Below are 19112 nucleotides of genomic sequence, written 5' to 3' on the forward strand. Positions count from 1 at the left end.
TTAGGCAGAGGGTTGCAGTGCGGGGTGAGGGCTGTGGCGTGGGGCTGGTGATCAGGGGTTTGGGGTATGGGAGGGGCTTAGGCAGACGGTTGCAGTACGAGGCGAGGGCTGTGGTGTGGGGCTGGTGATCAGGGGTTTGGGGTGTGGGAAGGGCTCAGGCAGAGGGTTGAGGTGTGGGGTGAGGGCTGTGGCATGGGGCTGGTGATCAGGTGTTTGGGGTATGGGAGGGGCTTAGGCAGAGGGTTGCAGTATGGGGTGAGGACTGTGGGGTGGGGCTGACGATGAGGGGTTTGGGGTGTGGGAGGGGTAAGGGCACAGGGTTGAGGTGCGGGGTGAGGGCTGTGGGGTGGGGCTGGGGATGAGGAGGGGCTCAGGCAGAGAGTTAGGGTGCGGGGGGACGAAGGCTCTGGCTGGGGATGAGGGTTTGGGGTGTGGGATGGGGTTGCCCCTTGCCCAGCGTGGGGCAGAAGTGGTGACTGCAGGCGGGAGGCCCCCTGTGCTGGTGGAGGGTCCTGCCGGAAAAGGGAAGGGTCCGAGGCAGGCGGGAGGGTCAGGGCTGCCTGCCCTGGCACTCGTGGCTGGGGGCGCTAGGACCCTGCGGTGGCAGTTGGCGCCCGGAGCAAGCAGAGCAGAGGCAGCGCCTGGAGCTGCAGGGCTGAGAGAGGGACGCTCTGGGGCCCCAGGAGAGATGCGCGGGGGCAGCAAGTGGGGGCCAAGGGGGACACTTGGGGGCGGCAGGCGGAGCCGGGGTGAGACCAAGCCCTAAACACTGGTGGAGCTGGGCGCCCATGCCCTGAATATTGCTGGAGCCCTGCACTACGGGCCGATATAACTCGCAGCCCCTGAATCCTACGGCCCCCCCGGCCACGCTCCTCCCCTGCGCCCCCCGGGGCACGGCCCCCCCCAGACACGCTCCTGCCCCTGCCCCCCAGGGGCACGGCAGCCCCCCGGACACGCTCCTGCTCCTGCGCCCCCCGGGGCACGGCCCCCCCGGACACGCTCCTCCCCTGCGCCTCCCGGGGCACGGCCCCCCCGGACACGCTCCTCCCCTGCGCCCCCCGGGGCACGGCCCCCCCCCCAGACACGCTCCTCCCCTGCGCCCCCCGGGGCACGGCCCCCCCGGACACGCTCCTCCCCTGCGCCCCCCGGGGCACGGCCCCCCCGGACACGCTCCTGCCCCTGCGCCCCCCGGGGCACGGCCCCCCCGGACACGCTCCTCCCCTAGGCCCCCCGGGGCACGGCCCCCCCGGACACGCTCCTCCCTTAGGCCCCCCGGGGCACGGCTCCCCCGCGCCCGCCCTTCAGATCCTGATACTACACCTTGGAGCGCTCCCGCCCCAGTTACCTAGGCGACGTTGTCAGCAATCTTCCATCCAGACGCAGGGGACGTTCTGAGCCCGCCCCCGGGCCCGGCCTCCACCAATCCCGTGGCGGCCCCTAACCTGCTCGGGATGACGTCATGGCCGGTGACAACCCCCCCGTGGCCGCAGGAGCCGCAGCCAGTGCGGGGCGGGCAGGCGGCGGGGCGGGAGGAGCAGCCGGGCTCGGCCCGGCCCGGCCCAGCTCGGCCCAGCATGGCCAAGCACCATCGCACCCCGGCGCGGAGCCCGGAGTCCGTCATCGAGGTCAAGAGCAAGGTAAGCCTCTGCCAGCGGCGCCGCCCGGCACGTCCCGCCCCGCCCCGCCCCGCCGCCGCCTCGGGGGCGGCCCCGGGTCCCTGTTGCGGGGGGTCCCGCGCGGCCCGTGGCTGCAGCCGGGGCAGGACGGGCGCGCTCCGGCTGCCGCCAAGTCAGCCCGCGCATCCAGCGCTCTGGCGGGCGCGGGGTCCGGCGGGTTATTCCGTGCACGGGGCTGCAGCCTGGGGCTCCAGTCGCCCTTCAGTGCAGGGGCGGGATCGCCCGAGCCCGTGTCCCCTCCCGGGGGAGGCAGGGGGCTGGCTCGGCTGCCCTGTGCAGCGCGAAGCCCTCGCAATAGCCGGCAGGTTATGCAACGATGCAACGGAACCGCGCTGCCGCCTTGCAGGGCGACAGCTCCAGCGTCTGTCCCCGGGACGCCCGTGGGCTGCGCGAGGAAGGGCCCTCGCCTGTGGAGCTGGTGGAGGGACCGGCCGATCTGCTCTGCTTGTGCGGGCCGGAAACTTTCCGTCTCTGGCCGGGGGGAAGAGAAGCAGGTTCCCGGCTGGGCGCCCCCGGAATCCACCTGGCTTCTTCTCTGGCATCTGTGCCCGCTGGAGTCTGGCTGGCGCCTGCAGGACCGCACCTGGCGTTTCATCGGCTTCTCTTGGTCTCCTGTGGGGTGGCTGGTTTTTCTGAGGGGAGCAGGAATGAGGGCGGTTGCTGGACCAAGCGCCTGGGTCATCTGAGGAGAGATGAGGGGCTGGATATGCAGCCTCCCCTGCGGCCTAGGACAGGGAAGTTCTCTTGCAACCCCCGATTAACCCTTTATTCTGCCAGCCCGGGCTGAGTGCCCCAGCTCTGAGTGTCCCCGGTGCCGGTCTGCCCAGTCGTCACGCCGTCGCGGCTGAAGTTGCTGGGTAGACTTTTTATTCTTGCCTCTGGTCCGGGGCTTCGCTGGAGGAGGCGTGGGACGGAGGGGACACCTGGGGGCTTGGCTCTCCTGACAGTCGTCTCCCCGGATGGATTTTAACCTTTCCACTCAGAGACTCTAGTAGGCAGCAGCTCCTTGTGGAAATGTGACTGTGGAATTGCCTCCTGGCACTGGCGTGCCTTGCCCTGCTGCTTGCATGTGTCAGGCTTACAGTTGGTAAGGGGGGGCCCCTGTAAACCCCGCGGTGGAAGTGGAGCGCTGGCTACTGGGTCTCATGAAGCTTGGCTTACCGGGGAGTGAGGGGACGCAGAGGAGGCTTTTGCGTCCCTTCCTGTATGGCAGCCGAGTTATAGGTGACCCAGGTCTGCTTTCTCTGCCTTGCAAAGTAATGCTGGGCAAGGGGCTTTCCATAGCCCCCTGCAATGGTGAACACACGGTGGCTAGAACTGGCCGAGTGCGGAGGCAATGCTTCGGGCGCGACTTGGCTGCGTGACCCTGTGCAGGCCTCCTTGCACCTCTGAGCTTCCCTCTGACCTGCGGTGCCACCTGGCATTCCCAGTGGCACCTATCGTCCCATGGGTCTGACTCCTCAGCCCACACGCTAGGTCCAGGCAGATCCTTGGGCTCTGGACCCCATATGGGCAAGAGGGTGCCCCGATGCAGCAGCGAGTCAATCAGTGTGGGGTAGGAAGGAGCCCCCTGGAGGGGTGAGGGTGCTGGGGTGAAGCTCATGGCTCCTGGGGAAGGAGTCGGTGTGGGGGACCCAGTGGGCGATGTGTAGTCCGACCTCATTCCATGTATGTGCAGACACCAAGCCCTGGCCATCTCGGCTGGTGAGAGCCCCTGACTGATCCCCTATGGGCTGGACGCGAAGCCAATCGTGGGGCAGAGCTGAGGCTGAGCCCCCTGGCTCCTACGCTGGTCTCTGGCCCTGACCCCTCTTCTCTGCCCCCAGTTTGACGCCGAGTTCCGCCGCTTTGCCGTGAAGCGCTCCAGCGTGGGCGGCTTCCAGGAGTTCTACCAGCTGATCCAGACGGTCCATCAGATCCCCTGCGTGGATGTGTTGTTGGGGTACACGGACGTTCACGGGGACTTGCTGCCCATCAACAATGACGATAACTACCACAAAGCTCTCTCCTCCGCCAGCCCGCTGCTCAGGATCATCATCCAGAAGAGGGGTAAGTCTGGGCCACTGGGGCCAGCGCAGGACGCTGTCGGCTGCCCACGTTGGCCTCGGGTTCCTTACCTGACTGAGAGCTTCCTCCAAGGGGAAAGTGAGGCGTGGATTGCGTTGACCTGCTATTCCAGAGTGCGAAACATCAGACCAGCAGCAGCCTGTGTTTTGTGATAACTCTGCAGTGTGCTGGTGCCCAGCCCCTTCAGCTGTGTGTTACAGGCGCCGGTACACAACCAGTGTCGGGACCTCTTGCCGCACAGGAGAGTGGAGCCAGCTGGCACGTGTGATCAACCAGTGAATTTTATACCCTGGCTCTGATGGGAACTGTTAGCTCTGATGGTTCTTTTGCTTTGATGGTGACTTGTGGCCCAGTGGGAGGGGTGGCTGGGTGGACTTTAACCGTGCAGCTGCTCTGCCTATCATAATCTCCTAGATGGGAGAAGTGATTTTGGGGTGGGGGGTCTGGCTGTGCCTTTTCCTTATCTTGCATTTGGGGATGGGAGAGCCTGCTGTGATCTAACCTGTTATCAAATCGTTATAGTCGAAGAAGGAGAATCCTCTGGATGCTCGAGGAATCGGTTTATTCCTTAAACCTATCCCAGCATTGCTGAAAGCGTGGCTCTAGGGAAAGTTTGTCTAGGACCTATTAAGAATGCAGCATGTAGCACTCTCCCTAGTGAGTGCAGCTGTGTCCCCTAGTGCTGGTCCTGGAACTGCACTGACCTCTGAGGCCTGGCTGTCAACCCAGCCCCGTTGGCAGGCTTAGGGGCTTTGCAAGCTGAAGTTGCTTTCTCTTCCCATTGAAAGCAAGGTCTGTCACTATGTCTGCAGCCCTGGAGCTGGCTTTGCCCACCCAGCCTGGCTCCATAGGAGCTGGAGCAGAGCCTGTTTATCTTGGAGCTTTATAAGGTAGCAATACCAAAATCCTAGAAGCTTTTCTTAGCAGCTTGCGAGAGTTCCTTAAGCCATGGCTCTCTCCCAGGACTCGAGCAGGGCCCGGCAGCCTAGGACAGGGAGGCGTGGAGGAATCATTAACAAAATGCAGAAGTTGTCGCCCATCTCACAAACTGCATTGATGCATCATTCCCATCCAACAAACGGGCCAACTGCAAAGTGTCTGAGGGGTTCTGCCTGTGCTCTCCCTCCTGCGCTGGGCCTTATGTAATGGTTGTGTGTGCTGGGAGAGATGGTTCTGGTGTGTGAGGCCACAGATTAAAGCCCTTGCAGTGCATTGCAGGACAGACTGAGTTCTCTGTGGAATGGGTGAAACTAGTTAAGTTTCAACAGAAGAAATACCAGAGACTTAAAATCCTGCAGCTTTAAAGCCCCGCTGCCCTGCAGGGTGAATCAATTAAAGAACACGTTGTTCCTGGAAAGTAGCTCTTCTCTTCCACAAAGGGCAGGTGAAACTCTAAGCCACCAGGACTGTGATTTATCTCCTCCCAGCATTCTTCGCTTCTTGTCACGATGTGCGGTGATGCTGCGTGCTGCTGAGCAGTGGTGGTGTTCCCCCCCAGAGATGGGTGAATGTTCCCTGGGTAGGGAAACTACTTTCATTACCCATATATGCAGATCATAAGAACAAAAACTGAAATACACGTGAACCTCTCGGAATCTGCTGCATGCCTATAACTTCTTTCATGCGGAAAGATCTCTGAGTGCTTCCAATGGTCACATGCATGCAGGTGCTAGGGTGACCGGTCGCTGCTGAAGTGCAGCTTCGTCTGGGGTGGAACAAGCTGTACTTAATTGTACCAGCAGTTTAGGACAGGAAGTGGAGGTGACCATATCCGATCACCACTGCAGGGAGGATTAGTCAGCAGATTGTGAGACTGAGTGTAAACTAGATTTAGTCCTGAGCAAACATCATGATTCTGGCTAATGCGCCTGTGAGTCTTTACGACCACATGTGGCCAGTAGTGGTAGCGGCTGCCCGCTCTGAGGGGCAGCACAGGCCCTCTAGGGCTGCGCCACGGCACTGGTTGGAGTGCCGCTCTCTGGAAGTGTTGCCTAGTGAGTTGCCAAACATCATCCCTGCTGATGCCGATGGAGTGCTTTGCTGGTGCACTGTGGAGCCCCTTGGTAAGAATTCAGAGTAACAGCCGTGTTAGTCTGTATTCGCAAAAAGAAAAGGAGGACTTGTGGCACCTTAGAGACTAACCAGTTTATTTGAGCATGAGCTTTCGTGAGCTACAGCTCACTTCATCGGATGCATAGATGAAGTGAGCTGTAGCTCACGAAAGCTCATGCTCAAATAAACTGGTTAGTCTCTAAGGTGCCACAAGTACTCCTTTTCTTTTTTCTTGGTAAGAATGATGCCCCAAACCAACTGGAGGGCTGGGGATTCCCCTGCTGTCATGTACGGGGGGGGGAGGGATAGCTCAGTGGTTGGAGCATTGGCCTGCTAAACCCAGGGTTGTGAGTTCAATCCTTGAGGGGGCCATTTAGGGATCTGGGGCAAAAATTGGAGATTGGCCCTGCTTTGAGCAGGGGGTTGGACTAGATGACCTCCTGAAGTCCCTTCCAACCCTGATATTCTAAAAAAAAAAAAAAATTCTAAAGGGCTCCCGAAGCCACCTGTTCATCGGCCTTTGGCATCGGTGCTCTCAAAGCATGAACTGGAGGGAGGAGACACCTGCTCCTCTCAGGTCTCCACGCAGCCCTGAGCTGTTCACTCTCTCGGACCTGAATACTCATCGAGAGCCAGGTCCTAACCCCTCTGGGGAGCACCCCTGGTCTCAGCCTGTTTGTCCTGTGGGGTGGCTGAGAAGGGTTTGATCCTCCTCTGCCCAGTGTGCACGTTTCTGGGTGGGAGCTTACTGCCAGCCATGGAGGGAGAGGAAAATTATTGGCAGATCGCTGCAGGATCAGAGCCCAGGATGTGCAAAAGACAGAGCCCATGTCTAATCCTTGGCCCTTCTTTAGCCCCTGCCATCTAAGCCAATCCAAAACCCTGATGAGGTGAGGCTGGCCCTGTTTCCCAGGTCAGGGAAACTGAGGCACAGAGAGGGGCAGTAACTTTCCCCTGATCAAGGAGCTGCCAACTCTGGTCCCTGGTCTCTAGGCACTAAAGCAGCCATCCGCTCCCCAGGAGTGCAGGCACAGCCAGGCCCAGGCTTCCAGCCGCACCAAGCGGGAGCTGGCTGGGGACTTCGTTTTAAATGACATAGTCACGCGTTTGTGTCTGTGGGTGAACAGACCTAAAACCCAGTGTCTGGCGGCTGCTGTCTGTAGCACTGGCTTGGGAGCAGGCCGTGGGCTGATGATACCATCTTGCCGCCATGGAGCTCTGCCATGCACGGTGCTGCCAAGCCCTGCTCCCCACGCTGCCACCCCCTAGCCAGCACTATCGCTCGAGCTGAAGCCAGGAGGGTTGAGCCCTCTGCTCTGGGAAAGCCCTGAGAGTGCAGCCAGTGGGAAGGCATGGGAGACTCTGCCCAGGTCTAGAGCACGGCCCAGGGGTCTGTCTGCCTGCACGGTGCTGGCTGCGTCAGCCGGGTGCTCTGAGCAGCCAAGATAAAAGGTGGGGCGGGGGGTGTGGGGGAGTCTGGCTGGATGCCCTGGTAAAAACAAACTGCTCCGTGGGGTTTCTAGGCTGGCTGTCCCTGAAGCAGTCTGCCGGCCAATGAGGGGCGAGATGTCTGGGAGCTGCTGATGTGGGATTTTAACAGGATTCGGTTCACCTCCAGGCTGGGCGGGAGCTAAAGCTGGCCCAGATGAAGGCAGCGTCCCCTGGGCCCGGTGACTCTGGGCCCCCCTTCCCAGAGGGGCTCATGCCTAGGCCCCACTAGTGATGCTCTTGGCAGATGGGGGGCTGAGGCTCTGGCACTAGCTGGCTGGAGGGCAGGCCCCCAAGGGACAACGTCCTGGGTGGGGAAAAGGAGACCAGCTTGAGTCTGCCCCAGGGTCTGTGTGTGTGCGTCCCCCGCCCCTGAGCAAAGGTTGGGACGGGGGTGCTGCCCTCATGTTGGAGAACCAGGCTCTGGGAGCGCCCCAGAGGTCCTGGAGGATCTGGTTCTAGGGCCCTCCCAGTCCGGGGCACCTCTGCCGAGGCTGGGATGGCGGAGGGACCCCCAAGTCCCAGGGGGGTCAGACGGGAGGGGCCCTTGGGTAACCACCCCTCTCCTCTGTATCTGCCCATCCTGAAGCACTGGCAGGCAGGACAGTGGTGGGGGGGCACTGCCAGAAGCCACCGCCTAACCCCAAAGCTGTGTCTGCCCTGCCTCTGCCTAGGCTCTTCCCACTTCTTCCCGGGAGCTAGCATGAAAGGAGGGGCCTGACAGTGGGGACTGAGTCTGGGGGGCTTGCCAAGGGTCTGGCTCTGACCTGCTTGGGGAGAGCAGTGCCGCTTTCCGGCAGCCGTCCCACCTGCTGGTCTCCAGCCCAGGCCTGGAGGAAGAGTCCAGCTGTCATGCAGCCCTCCCTTGGCAAAGCCAGCCTGTCCTGTGAGCAGAGCATGGGATGGGCATGCAGGGCCCCCCAGCCTCAGGCCCCTTGCGGCGGGGATGCTGTGCAAAACTGCAGCAGGGCCCCCACAGCCTGTGATCCCACAGAGCCCCGGGGCCCAGCCAGTGGCTGGAAGGGAGACAGGGCGAGCGTGGGGCTGCCTGAGTTTGGGGGGGAGGGCCTGAGCGTGTTCCCTGGGGGCAGGATGAGACCTAAAACAGAGGCTCGGAGACCCACAGCACAGCTCTTAAATTGCAGCCTGCACTGAGTTCTGGATCCCAGCCTGGGTATCCTAGAATATCAGGGTTGGGAGGGACCTCAGAGGTCATCTAGTCCAACCCCCTGCTCAAAGCAGGGCCAATCCCCAGTTTTTGCCCCAGATCCCTAAATGGCCCCCTCAAGGATTCACCTCGCAACCCTGGGTTTAACAGGCCAATGCTCAAACCACTGAGCTACCCCTCACCTCCCCGTCGCCTCCTACCTGCCGAGACACCCCTTCCCCCCACCCCCCCGGCAGCTCCGGTAGGATGCAGGACTCCCCTGTCCACACTGCTGTGTTGCGTCCCACCCCAGGTGGGCTGCGTTTCGGGGGTGGGGGAGCAGGCGCCGTAGAGGCGTAGGATAACGAACCGGGATGCGCAGGCTGGGGAGGGATGGAGCCGGACCTGCTTCATCTGGGGTCGCTCCCCGTCCCTCCCCCGGTCTGGCTTATGCTGAGGACTCTGTGTGTGAGCCTAGGCCACTGATGGGAAGCGACTGTTGGGAATTAGTGCAGGAACGAAGGGCTGGAGGGCACTGAACTGTAGGAAAGGGAAGTGTTGGGGGGGTGGGGGAAGGGGCTTCCTTCTGGGGCTGTGCTTCTCCGCCCCCACTGTGCTGCTCCGTTCATGGGGAGGGGGGACAGGGGATGCTGTGGTGGCAGCTAGTGAGCGATTTATTGTGGGGAGAATCCCAAATTCTTCACGCTTCTGACTGTACGTCCAGGGCCAGGTGCTGGACGGCCCAGCCTAGAGACTGCACAGCAGGGGCAGGGCTAGCTTCATCCCCCGCCCTGCCAGCCTGCCCAGCAAGGAGCCTCGGGTTCTGTCTCTGACACTCTTGGTCGCCAACAAGGGGCTGATGGGTGGTGGGGCTCTGAGCGAGGGGTGGGCCCCTGCCATCTGGGGCCGGGGTGGGGCACCAGCCATGGAGACCTTCCCTGGCACCCCTTGGAGAGAGGTCCTGCTGAGACGTGTTGGAGTCCAGGGCAGGGAGGGTGAGACTCAGAGTTCTCCACTCGCCCCGGTCCCCTCCTGCTCAGCTGGGCCAGCGCCCTAGGTCTGGCTGGGGCTTGGGCTGAGGGCGGGGGTGTGTGTGTATTGCTCAGGGTGGCACATGCCATCACACGCGTGGTGTTCTGCAAAACCCAGGGCTGCTGCTGAGGGCTGTGTACTTCCGCACTCCCAGGTGCCAGCCTGGCTGTAAACTGGCCTGTGCGCATGCTGTTGGAAGCGGTATTGCTGGGCAGGACGCGCTTACCCCCAGGAGGCCAGGGGCAGGCTCTGGCTGTCTTGGGCAATGGCTCCTCACTGTGGGGAGGCGGCACCGTGGGCTCCCATGAGCCAAGGGGTTGGGGTTTTATTTCTGCCGGGATCTGAGATGAGCTGGGTCCTCCTGAACCCACAGTCCTGGAGGTTGCCCTTCCAGCCCCCCCTCCCACACACACACACACGTGCACACGCACTGCCCTCAGTGACTCCCTGCATTATCCCAGGCGTGGAGCTGACTCTGCTTCTGTCCCATCTGTTCCTTTAACCCTCCAAGTAGTCGTGCAGGGGCAGCTGCTGCACAGAGGAGGAACCCGTTGTGCGCTCTCCTGGCTTCCTGTCACTGCAGCAGACAGAATCGCAGAAGTGTCGGGCTGGAAGGGACCCCAAGAGGTCACCTAGTCCTGCCCCTGCGCTGAGGCAGGGCCGAGTGAACCTAGAGCAACCTTGACAGGGGTTTGTCCAACTTATTCTTAAAAACCTCCAATGATGGAGATTCAACGACCTCCCTAGGCAATTTATTCCAGTGCTTAACCACCGTGACCGTTAGGAAGTTTTTCCTAATGTCCAACCTAAACCTCCCTTGCTGCAATTTAAGCCCATTGCTTCTTGTCCTGTCCTCAGAGGTTAACGAGAGCAATTTTTCTCCCTCCTCCTTGTAACCATTTTCAAGCACATAAAAGGTTGTTATCATGTCCCCCCTCAGTCTTCTCTTCTCCAGACTAACCAAGCCCAATTTTTTAAAATCTTCCCTCATAGGTCATGTTTTCTAGACCTTTAATCACTTCTGTTGCTCTCCTCTGGACTTTCCAATTTGTCCACATCCTTCCTGAAATGTGGCGCCCAATGCAGCCCAGAATGACATTAGCCTGTTGCAACTGCATCACATTGCAAACTGAATACAGTTATCAATCTGCTATGAGCCATAGATCCTTTCCAGCGGTACTGCCGCCTAGCCAGGTCTTCCCCGTTTTGTATCGGTGCATTGGAGATTTTTCCCTCCCTATGTGTAATACATGGCACTTGTCTCTATTGAATTTCATCTTGTTGCTTTCAGACCAGTTCTCCCATTTGTCAAGGTTGTCTTGAATTCTAACGCTGTCCTCCAAAGTGCACGTGATCCCTCCCAGCTTGGTGTCATCTGCTGGTTTTTGTAGGCATGCTCTCTGCTCCATTATCCGAGTCATTAAGGAAAATACTAAATAGCACTGGACCTAGGACAGCCCCCCCGCGGGAGCCCACTCAATACGCCCTCCCAGTTTGACAGCGAGCCATCAATAACGACTCTTTGAGTCTGGCCTTTCAACCAGTTGTGCACCCACCATAGAGTAATTTCATCTAGACCACGTTTCCCTAGCTTACTTACGAGAATGTCTTGTGGGACTGTGACAAAAGCCTCACTAAAATGGAGTTAGATTAAATCTACTGCTGCCCCCATCCAGTGAGGTCAAAGAAGGAAATTAGCTTGGTTTGACATGAGTTGTTCTTGATAAATCCACCCTGGCTCTTCCTTGTAACCCTATTATCCTCTGGTGCTTACAAACTGACTGATTGTTAACTTGTTCCAGTATCTCTCCTGGTATCAAAATTAGCCTGACTGGTCTAAAACTCCCCGGGTCCGCTTTGTTCCCCATTCTGAAGACCGCTCTGACAGATACGGCAATTTCCTGCAGTATCACTGGGAGATCTCACTGTATTAAGTTTACATATCATCACGGTGGGCCAGGGATTGCCTGTATTTCCATGGGGGAGAGTGGCCACAGCTCACCCCATGAACTAAGAACAGTGCAGGGTGATGAGGGAAATTCATTTGGCTTGTAACCCCCGCCCTCCAGAGGTACCACCATCTGGAGAGATTCACGTGCACCGGTTCAGACTGGATTCTCCAGAGGCCAACAGACAAAGAAAGGACTTTTGGATCAATAGCCTGAGTTTAAACTGACTCAGGGCCTACTTCTGATCCAGCAGCCGGACTGGACCTTCTGTACAAGGGGGCCCCAATCCTTCCTGGGAAGGGTTGGGGGCTTTGGCCTCCAGAGGCCCCATAAGACTGTTGCATGACCGCAGGTAAGTTTTTAGGATGTGTGTAAGAATTATTGTTTTCTCTCTAGTGCTTTCACCTTCAGAATAAACGTGCTCGCTTACAAAGGGCTGCATGGTGACTTGTCACTGTGGGTAATTTACAGCTGTTCATGGTGTCGGGAGAGAGATCAAAGGCCTGTTTAGACAGTCTGGCTTGCTGGGAACAGCACTGTGTAGGCAGAGAACTGTGCAGCCTGGAAAAACCCTGGTCAGTGGGTGGAGAGATGCGCGTCTCTGTCCAAGAAAGGTGACAGCCGAGGAGCCGGGAGCGGGTGCCCCTGCTGGACCCACCAAGGGGGAATGTTGTGTGTTGCCTGAAGTGTGACATAGATACACTGGTGGAGCTAGGCAGGTGGGGAATGGAGGCGGGTAGCAAAGGGCTGGGCCAGCAGCTTGGCTTCTGGGGAGCGTCGGAGCCACCGGGTCCCTGACAGCGTTACCAGGAGCCCCAGCACTCCTGTTCTCCACCCCCTGCCCCCCACTCAGCTTGGACTCTCCAATGGCGAAGGAGGCAGTGTGGCTATCGTCCCCTCACCCATGGGGAAACTGAGGCACCAAGGGGTCAGTGACTTTCCCAGGCTCACCCAGCAGGCCAGTGGCAGAGCCAGGAACAGAGCCCAGCTCTCCTGAGTCCCAGCCCTGTGCTCTGCCCGCTCGGCCACACTTCTCTGGGCACTGCCCCTGTAAACAGCAGGGGGCGCGGAGCCCATGTTGGTGTGCATCCCTAGTGAGCTGTGCCTCCGCACCAGAAACGTGGCTCCAGTTCCCAGGCCCAGCCATCTGCTCCTGCTGCACACTGATGCTTGCACTGCTCTGCAGCAGCCCCTGGGCTCAGGCTTGGGGCAGTAATGATGGGATGGGGGCAGAGCCCCCGCTGTGTGGCCAAGGAAGGCTTCTGTGATGTGGGGACCCCCTGCCACCTGCGCACTTCCCCCTTGTAGGCTGGGAGCCCTCAGCCGGCAGCTGCTGAGGATGGTGAGTCCCAAGGGGGGTTCTCGGGGCGGGGGGGGGGGGAATGCAGAAGGAAGAGCTTGCAGCCTGATAAGAAATGGCCTTGGCTCTGAGCATGTGGATTCTGGCTCCATCATCGGCCTCTTCCTCAGGCTTGTGTCAGCGGGGGCAGCCAGGCAGCCCTGCTTTGCTCTGCGGTGGGGTTGGCCTGCCCCAGGTGTGCAGAGGCAGCTGCCCCGGAGGAGATGGTGCTGAGCTGCTCACATCCACCGGTGACTCAGACAGCGGAGAATCACCCACAGAAATAGCTGGGAAAGGCCTTGCCGAATTTCCTGGGCTAAAAATACAGCGTGGTGTGTGCACGGTGAGATATTTATAGCCACCAGCCCTGCAGGCGGGCGTGTGCCCTGAGAGGCAGTTGCTGCTCAGCCGGGCATCTCTGGGAGGAGTCCCCAGCAGGGCTCACAGGCTGGGTCTGGACGGCCCCAGGGTCTTCCCAACCCGGCCGAGGCTCTCGCCTCCCCTCACCTGTCCGTAAACGCCACACCCAAAGCTTCGCGGCGCTCGTGAAAGAAACCTGCTGGCTGGCGGGGCCTGTCGCGAGGAGCCCTGCAGGGGACATCTCCAAGGAGCAGCCAGGTACTGCGGTGTGTCATGAGCTGTGGGGTGGGCTGCCCTCCTGGGCTCAATGGCAGCCACTGGGATTGGGGCACCTGGAGTTGTGGGGAAGCTGGGTGCAGATGGGTGTCTGCCTGGACTGGGCTGGAGGCGCCAGGGGCCTATCCCTAGCTGGGGCCAAGGGCTGGCTGCGAGCTGTCTGTCCCATGGGGCCCCCCTCTATGCCCGTGGGGGTGGGGGCTGGGAGCCCATTTCTCCCTGGCTTCTCTTGGGCTTGATCTCATGGTCATGGGAGCGCAAGCCGCAATGCAGTTGCCCGGCACCCCAAGCCAGCTGGTGCCAGTCCCAGCCCTGGCAGCTCGGAGCAGCGTCTCTGGTTAGCTCCCGTGCTGTCCCGGCTGGCGTCAGCTGCCTTGGGCATGTCTGCTGCTCCACAGTGCCGAGAGCCGGCAGTCTGCCTGGCCTGGCATAGAGATGTGCCCCTTCTGGTGATCCACCCCCAGGGGTGGGCTCCCCATCTCTGCTGTGGGTGCCCTCAGAGCACTGGGTGGTACTGCCCTGAACATCTGCACCCCCAGCATCATGGGACACGCATGGGGGAGCGACCAGTGGAGCTAGGGAACGTGCCCACTGGCTCCTGCATGCCAGCCAGCCCTGGCCTCTCCTCGAGTGGGAAGAGGCCAAGCTGGCATGCAGGTGCCCTGACCTGGTCTGTGGGAGCTGGCAGCTCCAGGGTTAACTCCAAGGGGCATGACTCACAGTACGATTAAAGCCGTTATTCAGATTCCTCTAATCCCAGCCCAGCACATGCCATGTAATCCCCTGGCCCAGCGCCTCTGCTCCCCCAGCACTGGCGGGTACAGCCCCACCGCTGCTCTCACCCACCGCTGTGCCAGCACCTGCCTGGCTGCAGGGAGGGACAGCCGTGGGCCGGGGTAGAGCAGGGTGTCCTCGGCGTGGGCCCCAATCAGAGGCTGCATGGCACCCCAGAGCTGGGCTTGTTGCAGGAAGAGAGGGGAATTGCTGCCAGTGAGTCGGCCAATGCCAGGTCCTCCCTGAGCAGAGAGCGTCCTGAGCTCCTCCTCCCCTGAGCCCTGGCAGCAGGTGTCCTTGCTGTGCCAGTCAGCCTGGGGAGGGGGACTGGGGCTGCCCCAGGGAGACACCCCCCCCCCCCAGGATGGGGGGAGCCAGCAGCTCCTGTGGGAGGGAGGGGAATGATGGGTGGGTGTATGTGGGCGGGGGGGGCATGCAGGCAGAGGGGGTGTTTTGAGGAGGAATTGGTGGGGCCAGGCTTGGCGTGGTAACACCCTCAGCCGCAGGCTGCTTGCTTCTGTGCCTGGCTGACAGTGGCAGCAGCAGGGAGCAGGCCCTGCACGGGCCTGGCGTCTCCCAGCTGCCATGGCCTGGCCTGGCACGCTGGCACTCAGCGCGGCCTGGGGGCCTCAGCTTGGGGCTTTAAGACTTCGGTCACCAGCACAAAGGGCGTAACCTGGGTTTTGGCAGCCGAGGGTGCAGAGCATGACGGGGCAGCAGACTCCATGGGGCCATGGGCACAGGCTCCTCTGTGGGGGCAGGGCACGAGAAGGGGCAGCAGGGTAGCTGGATTGGGAGGGGCTGGCGGCCTGGGCATGCAGGCTCCTACCTCTCTCAGGCACGGGGTCTGATGGCTGCCCCAGCAGAAGCCAGTGGGGCAGAGGGCAGTCTGGTGTTGGAGGGGAGCATGGGATGGGCTGGAGCCCAGGGGCAAGGGTGCATCCCAGAGTGTGAGCCAAGGGGGCCCATGGCAGATATCTGGGGCTGGGATCTCTGTGCCCATCAGTGGGTGGGCTGGGCTGGCCTGGCCTATCCTGACGGGGTGGGGAGGGAGGATCTGGGGTGTGCTGTGGAGGGGAGGAGAAGCAGGGAGGGGTTTGGTGGGGGTGGTGAAGCCCGGGGGAGGGCCACGCAGAGCATTCGTGTGGTGCTGTCTCCCCTCGCCCCATCCCTGGGCCGCATGTAGCTCGGCAGGCCCTGGCAAGGAGCGCCTGTGCCAGCCCGGCAGCGGGCAGACCTGAGGAGCTGCCCCTCGCTGGCTGCTTGGCCCCGGGTCTAGCAGAGCTAATCCTGATAGCAGCGTTCCCATGGCACTGCCCTCCCCGCTGCCATGGCAGCCCGGAGCCCGCGTGACACCAGCCGGGCCTGGCACCGCGCGAGTGCCCTGGGGAGCTGTCAGGACAGTGCAGGGGTGTCACGAAAGGCTCAGAGCATTTCACAGCCTGGGGAACCTGCTCCCGTCGCCCCCAGGTGCCCTCTCTTCAGCCCGAGGGAGGCTGCCCGGCTGTGGCCAGCCCAGGAGCAGTCTCTGCCCCAGGGCAGGGCTGGAGCCCTGTTGCCATGGAGCTTTGGGGCAGACAGCTGGCCCCCTGGTGGGAGGCCTGCCCGGCTCGACATATGCATTGACCCCGGGGGTCAGAGGATGTGGCCCCCTCTCCAGGCCTGCAGGAAGGAGCCGTCGCCCCTAGCCTGGGCACTCCCTGGCCAGTCCTGGGTTCTGCATCTGGCTGGCGTGATGCTCGTGTGGGCAGCACCAGCCCTGTCTGGTGCCCAGAAGGAGCGATTGGTGCCATGGGACTGTGCTGAGCAGGGCCGCAATGCTCTTGGCAGCCAGCCGGGGGCGCTGCTGGGGCACACGGCTCCGGAGCTGGGGCAGGGATAGCCATGCGCCAGGCAGGTGTCTCTGTGGCGATGCCTTGGGGAGAGGCCCTGGGGCTGCACCTAGAGCTCAGTCCTGGGGATTCCCAAGCTCCAGCCCTGCCAGGTGGCTCTCCCCATGGTGTGGGGCTGGGCACCAAGTGGGAAGGGAGTGAGGTGTCACCACCCACAGGCCAGTGAGCTGGGATCCCACGTGGGGGGCAGGGCTTGAGATCCCAGAGAGTGTCGGGGCCCAGCCCAGTCCTTCCCCTCCCCCCATGGTTGCTGTGCTCTTATCAGAGGGCTCCAGGCCTGCAGGGGAAGGGAGAGGGGCTCTTGCTGGGTGGGTTTGGTGGGGGAGGGGCTCTTCCAGGTAGGATGGCGGGTGGAGATTATGGGCTATTGTGGGGGTTGGGGGGGATTCCAGCTGGAGGGGCGGGGGCTGGGACACTGGCTCTAGGGCTGAGCAGAAGCAGCTGCCTGGTCCCTGTGGGGCTGGTGTGGTTGACAGAGACCAGAGGGCTCCCCTGCCCCAATTCAGCCCAGTGGCAGAGCCCCCCACCTGGGGATGGCACCGTGGAGTCTTGCTGCCAAGCTGCTGACCCCTCCTGTGGGGGAGCAGGGGGCTGCGGGTCGGGAGTGAGGGGCACCGGCAGAGTAGGGGGGAGCCCAGGGCTGGGCTAGCAGGGGGCTGCAGGTCGGGAGTGAGGGGCACCGGCAGAGTAGCGGGGAGCCCAGGGCTGGGCTAGCAGGGGGCTGCGGGTCGGGAGTGAGGGGCACCGGCAGAGTAGGGGGGAGCCCAGGGCTGGGCTAGCAGGGGGCTGCGGGTCGGGAGTGAGGGGCACCGGCAGAGTAGGGGGGAGCCCAGGGCTGGGCTAGCAGGGGGCTGCGGGTCGGGAGTGAGGGGCACCGGCAGAGTAGGGGGGAGCCCAGGGCTGGGCTAGCAGGGGGCTGTGGGTCGGGAGTGAGGGGCACCGGCAGAGTAGTGGGGAGCCCAGGGCTGGGCTAGCAGGGGGCTGCTAGCCCAGCATTAAAACATGTCATTAAAACAACCCAGGAAGACGAGTGCAAAGCCGAAGCAGGGAGGGGCCTCTGCCATGGGTGATCCTGGGCTCTGGGTCAAGATCCTGAAGTGGGCTGCTTGCTGCATTGGGGCAGCTGGCTGTGGGGCCAGGGCGCCCAAGGGGGCTGGCCCTCCTGGCTGGGGCACTGTCTCCAGGAGGTAGGAGGGGCCGGGGCCGGGGCCGGCAGGTTCTTGTCTGACCCGGGCGCTCTCCTTGCTCCCTGCAGCAGAAGCCGACTCCAGCGTCTTCACCTCCAACTCCCTGCAGCGGAAGAAGAAGGGGCTGCTGCGGCCAGCGCACCACCGGGCCAAGCCCCAGCTGCTGATCGGCCTGCCCCAGGACTTCCGGCAGATCTCCTCCATCATCGATGTGGACATCCTGCCCGAGACGCACCGGCGCGTCCGGCTGCACAAGCACGGCTCCAACAAGCCGCTGGGCTTCTACATCCGCGACGGCATCAGCGTGCGTGTGGCCCCCCAGGGCGTCGAGAAGGTGCCCGGCATCTTCATCTCCCGCCTGGTGAAGGGTGGGCTGGCCGAGAGCACTGGGCTGCTGGCTGTCAGTGACGAGATCCTGGAGGTGAACGGCATCGACGTGGCCGGCAAGTCGCTGGACCAGGTGACGGACATGATGGTGGCCAACAGCCACAACCTCATCGTCACCGTCAAGCCGGCCAACCAGCGCAATAACGTCATCCGCAGCAGCAAGGCCTCGGGCAGCTCGGGCGTCTCGACGGACAGCACGCCCAGCCCCGCCTCCCATTACCTGAGCCACTTCAGCACGGCCGAGGGCGAGAGCGACGAGGAGGGGGACCTGGTCATCGAGAGCGCTGGCGCCGCCCGCTGCCCCAACGGCGGCCTCCTGGACAAGAGCTGCCAGCAGAGCCTGGCGCTGCCCAGCTCCCTGCACTCTTTGGGCAGTGCCAGTGGCAGCCACGGGGGCAGTCTGCAGGAGGACGGCACGCTCCTCACCCTATAGGGGAACCACCTGGGTGGCAGGCCTGGGAGCTGCCCGCCTGCCCTCCCCCCTCGCTGGCATGGGAGCGGTGGCTAGCCGGGCCCTGCCCCAGCCAGTCTCCTCCTTTGGGCGCCCTGTCCCCACCACAGGAAGGGTGGCAGCCGGCAGTGGAGACGTGAGCGCTGAGCTCTTCCCCTCCCCGGGCTGTGGGGCTCCCCCACCCTCATGGGGAACCAAATGACTAGACGCTGCCCCTCCTCGGGCCCCACCCCCTGGGCCAGACCCACCCCTCCCCTGCCCCTTTCCTTCCAATCAAGTGGGTTTTTTTTAATTGTTTTATGAAAATATGCATCATAAATTAATATATTGCGATGGGCCATTAAACCTTTTCTAGAAAGCGCCCGCTCGTCTCCTGTGCTTGCCCTGGGGGCAGGTCCCAAGAGGGCCCAGGGCTTGCCCCATCGCCAAGCCTGGGTAACGAGGGCAGGGCAGGCGGAAATGCTAGTGACTCCAGCCCTGAGTGCTCCTGGCCCTTAACATGCCGAGCAGGGAGGGGTTGGTGCCTGCTTGGCCCTCCAGACATCAGTGCTGCCGCTAACACCCCATGGGCAGGGCTGCCCCGTAAGGAGGGGAATGGCGCCTCTCCAGTCCCCACCTCTCTTCAGGGCAGTGGCTGCGCCCTACAGACCACAGGCACGTTCCGGAACCAGGTGAGTGCTGCCCAAGGCACGCGCCCCCCCCCCCATCCCACGGACGTCCCCTGGGCATAGCCCTGGGCACCACTCTGCCCCACGGAGCAGGACTTCCGCCTCCCCAGCTGCGAAAGGGTTAACACCCACCTGCTGGGCCTGGGTGCCATTCAGCATGAGGGCACTGGGGTCTGCCAAGCCCCTTGCCCTTCCCCCACTGGCTCAGGAGCCATAAATCACTACCCCCTGTGCAAGGATGTGGCATGAATCACATCACAAGTCCCTGAGGTGCCAGTCGGAGATGGGCGCCTTCCCCAGCAGGGCAGGAGATGCTGGAACTCGCCTCTACCAGAGGTGCTGGCATGCGGCCGGGCCCTGCTTCTTG

General features: G+C 62.0%; 1 protein-coding gene across 2 annotated transcripts; it reads left to right on the forward strand.

The window, feature by feature from the left end:
* The first annotated feature begins 1517 nt into the window (after positions 1-1517).
* PARD6A (par-6 family cell polarity regulator alpha) lies at positions 1518-18305 on the forward strand. Of its 2 annotated transcripts, none has more exons than XM_074968382.1 (3): positions 1518-1637; positions 3503-3725; positions 17308-18305. In XM_074968382.1, exons 1-3 carry the CDS (start codon positions 1575-1577, stop codon positions 18057-18059), a joined length of 1038 nt encoding a protein of 345 aa, XP_074824483.1. In that variant the 5' UTR covers positions 1518-1574; the 3' UTR covers positions 18060-18305. The 2 variants fall into 2 exon arrangements, with proteins under 2 accessions (XP_074824483.1, XP_074824484.1); XM_074968383.1 differs by having other exon boundaries at positions 17311-18305.
* The last annotated feature ends 807 nt before the right edge of the window (positions 18306-19112 follow it).

This window comes from Natator depressus, chromosome 12, assembly GCF_965152275.1.
Source record: "Natator depressus isolate rNatDep1 chromosome 12, rNatDep2.hap1, whole genome shotgun sequence".
NCBI lineage: Eukaryota > Metazoa > Chordata > Testudines > Cheloniidae > Natator > Natator depressus.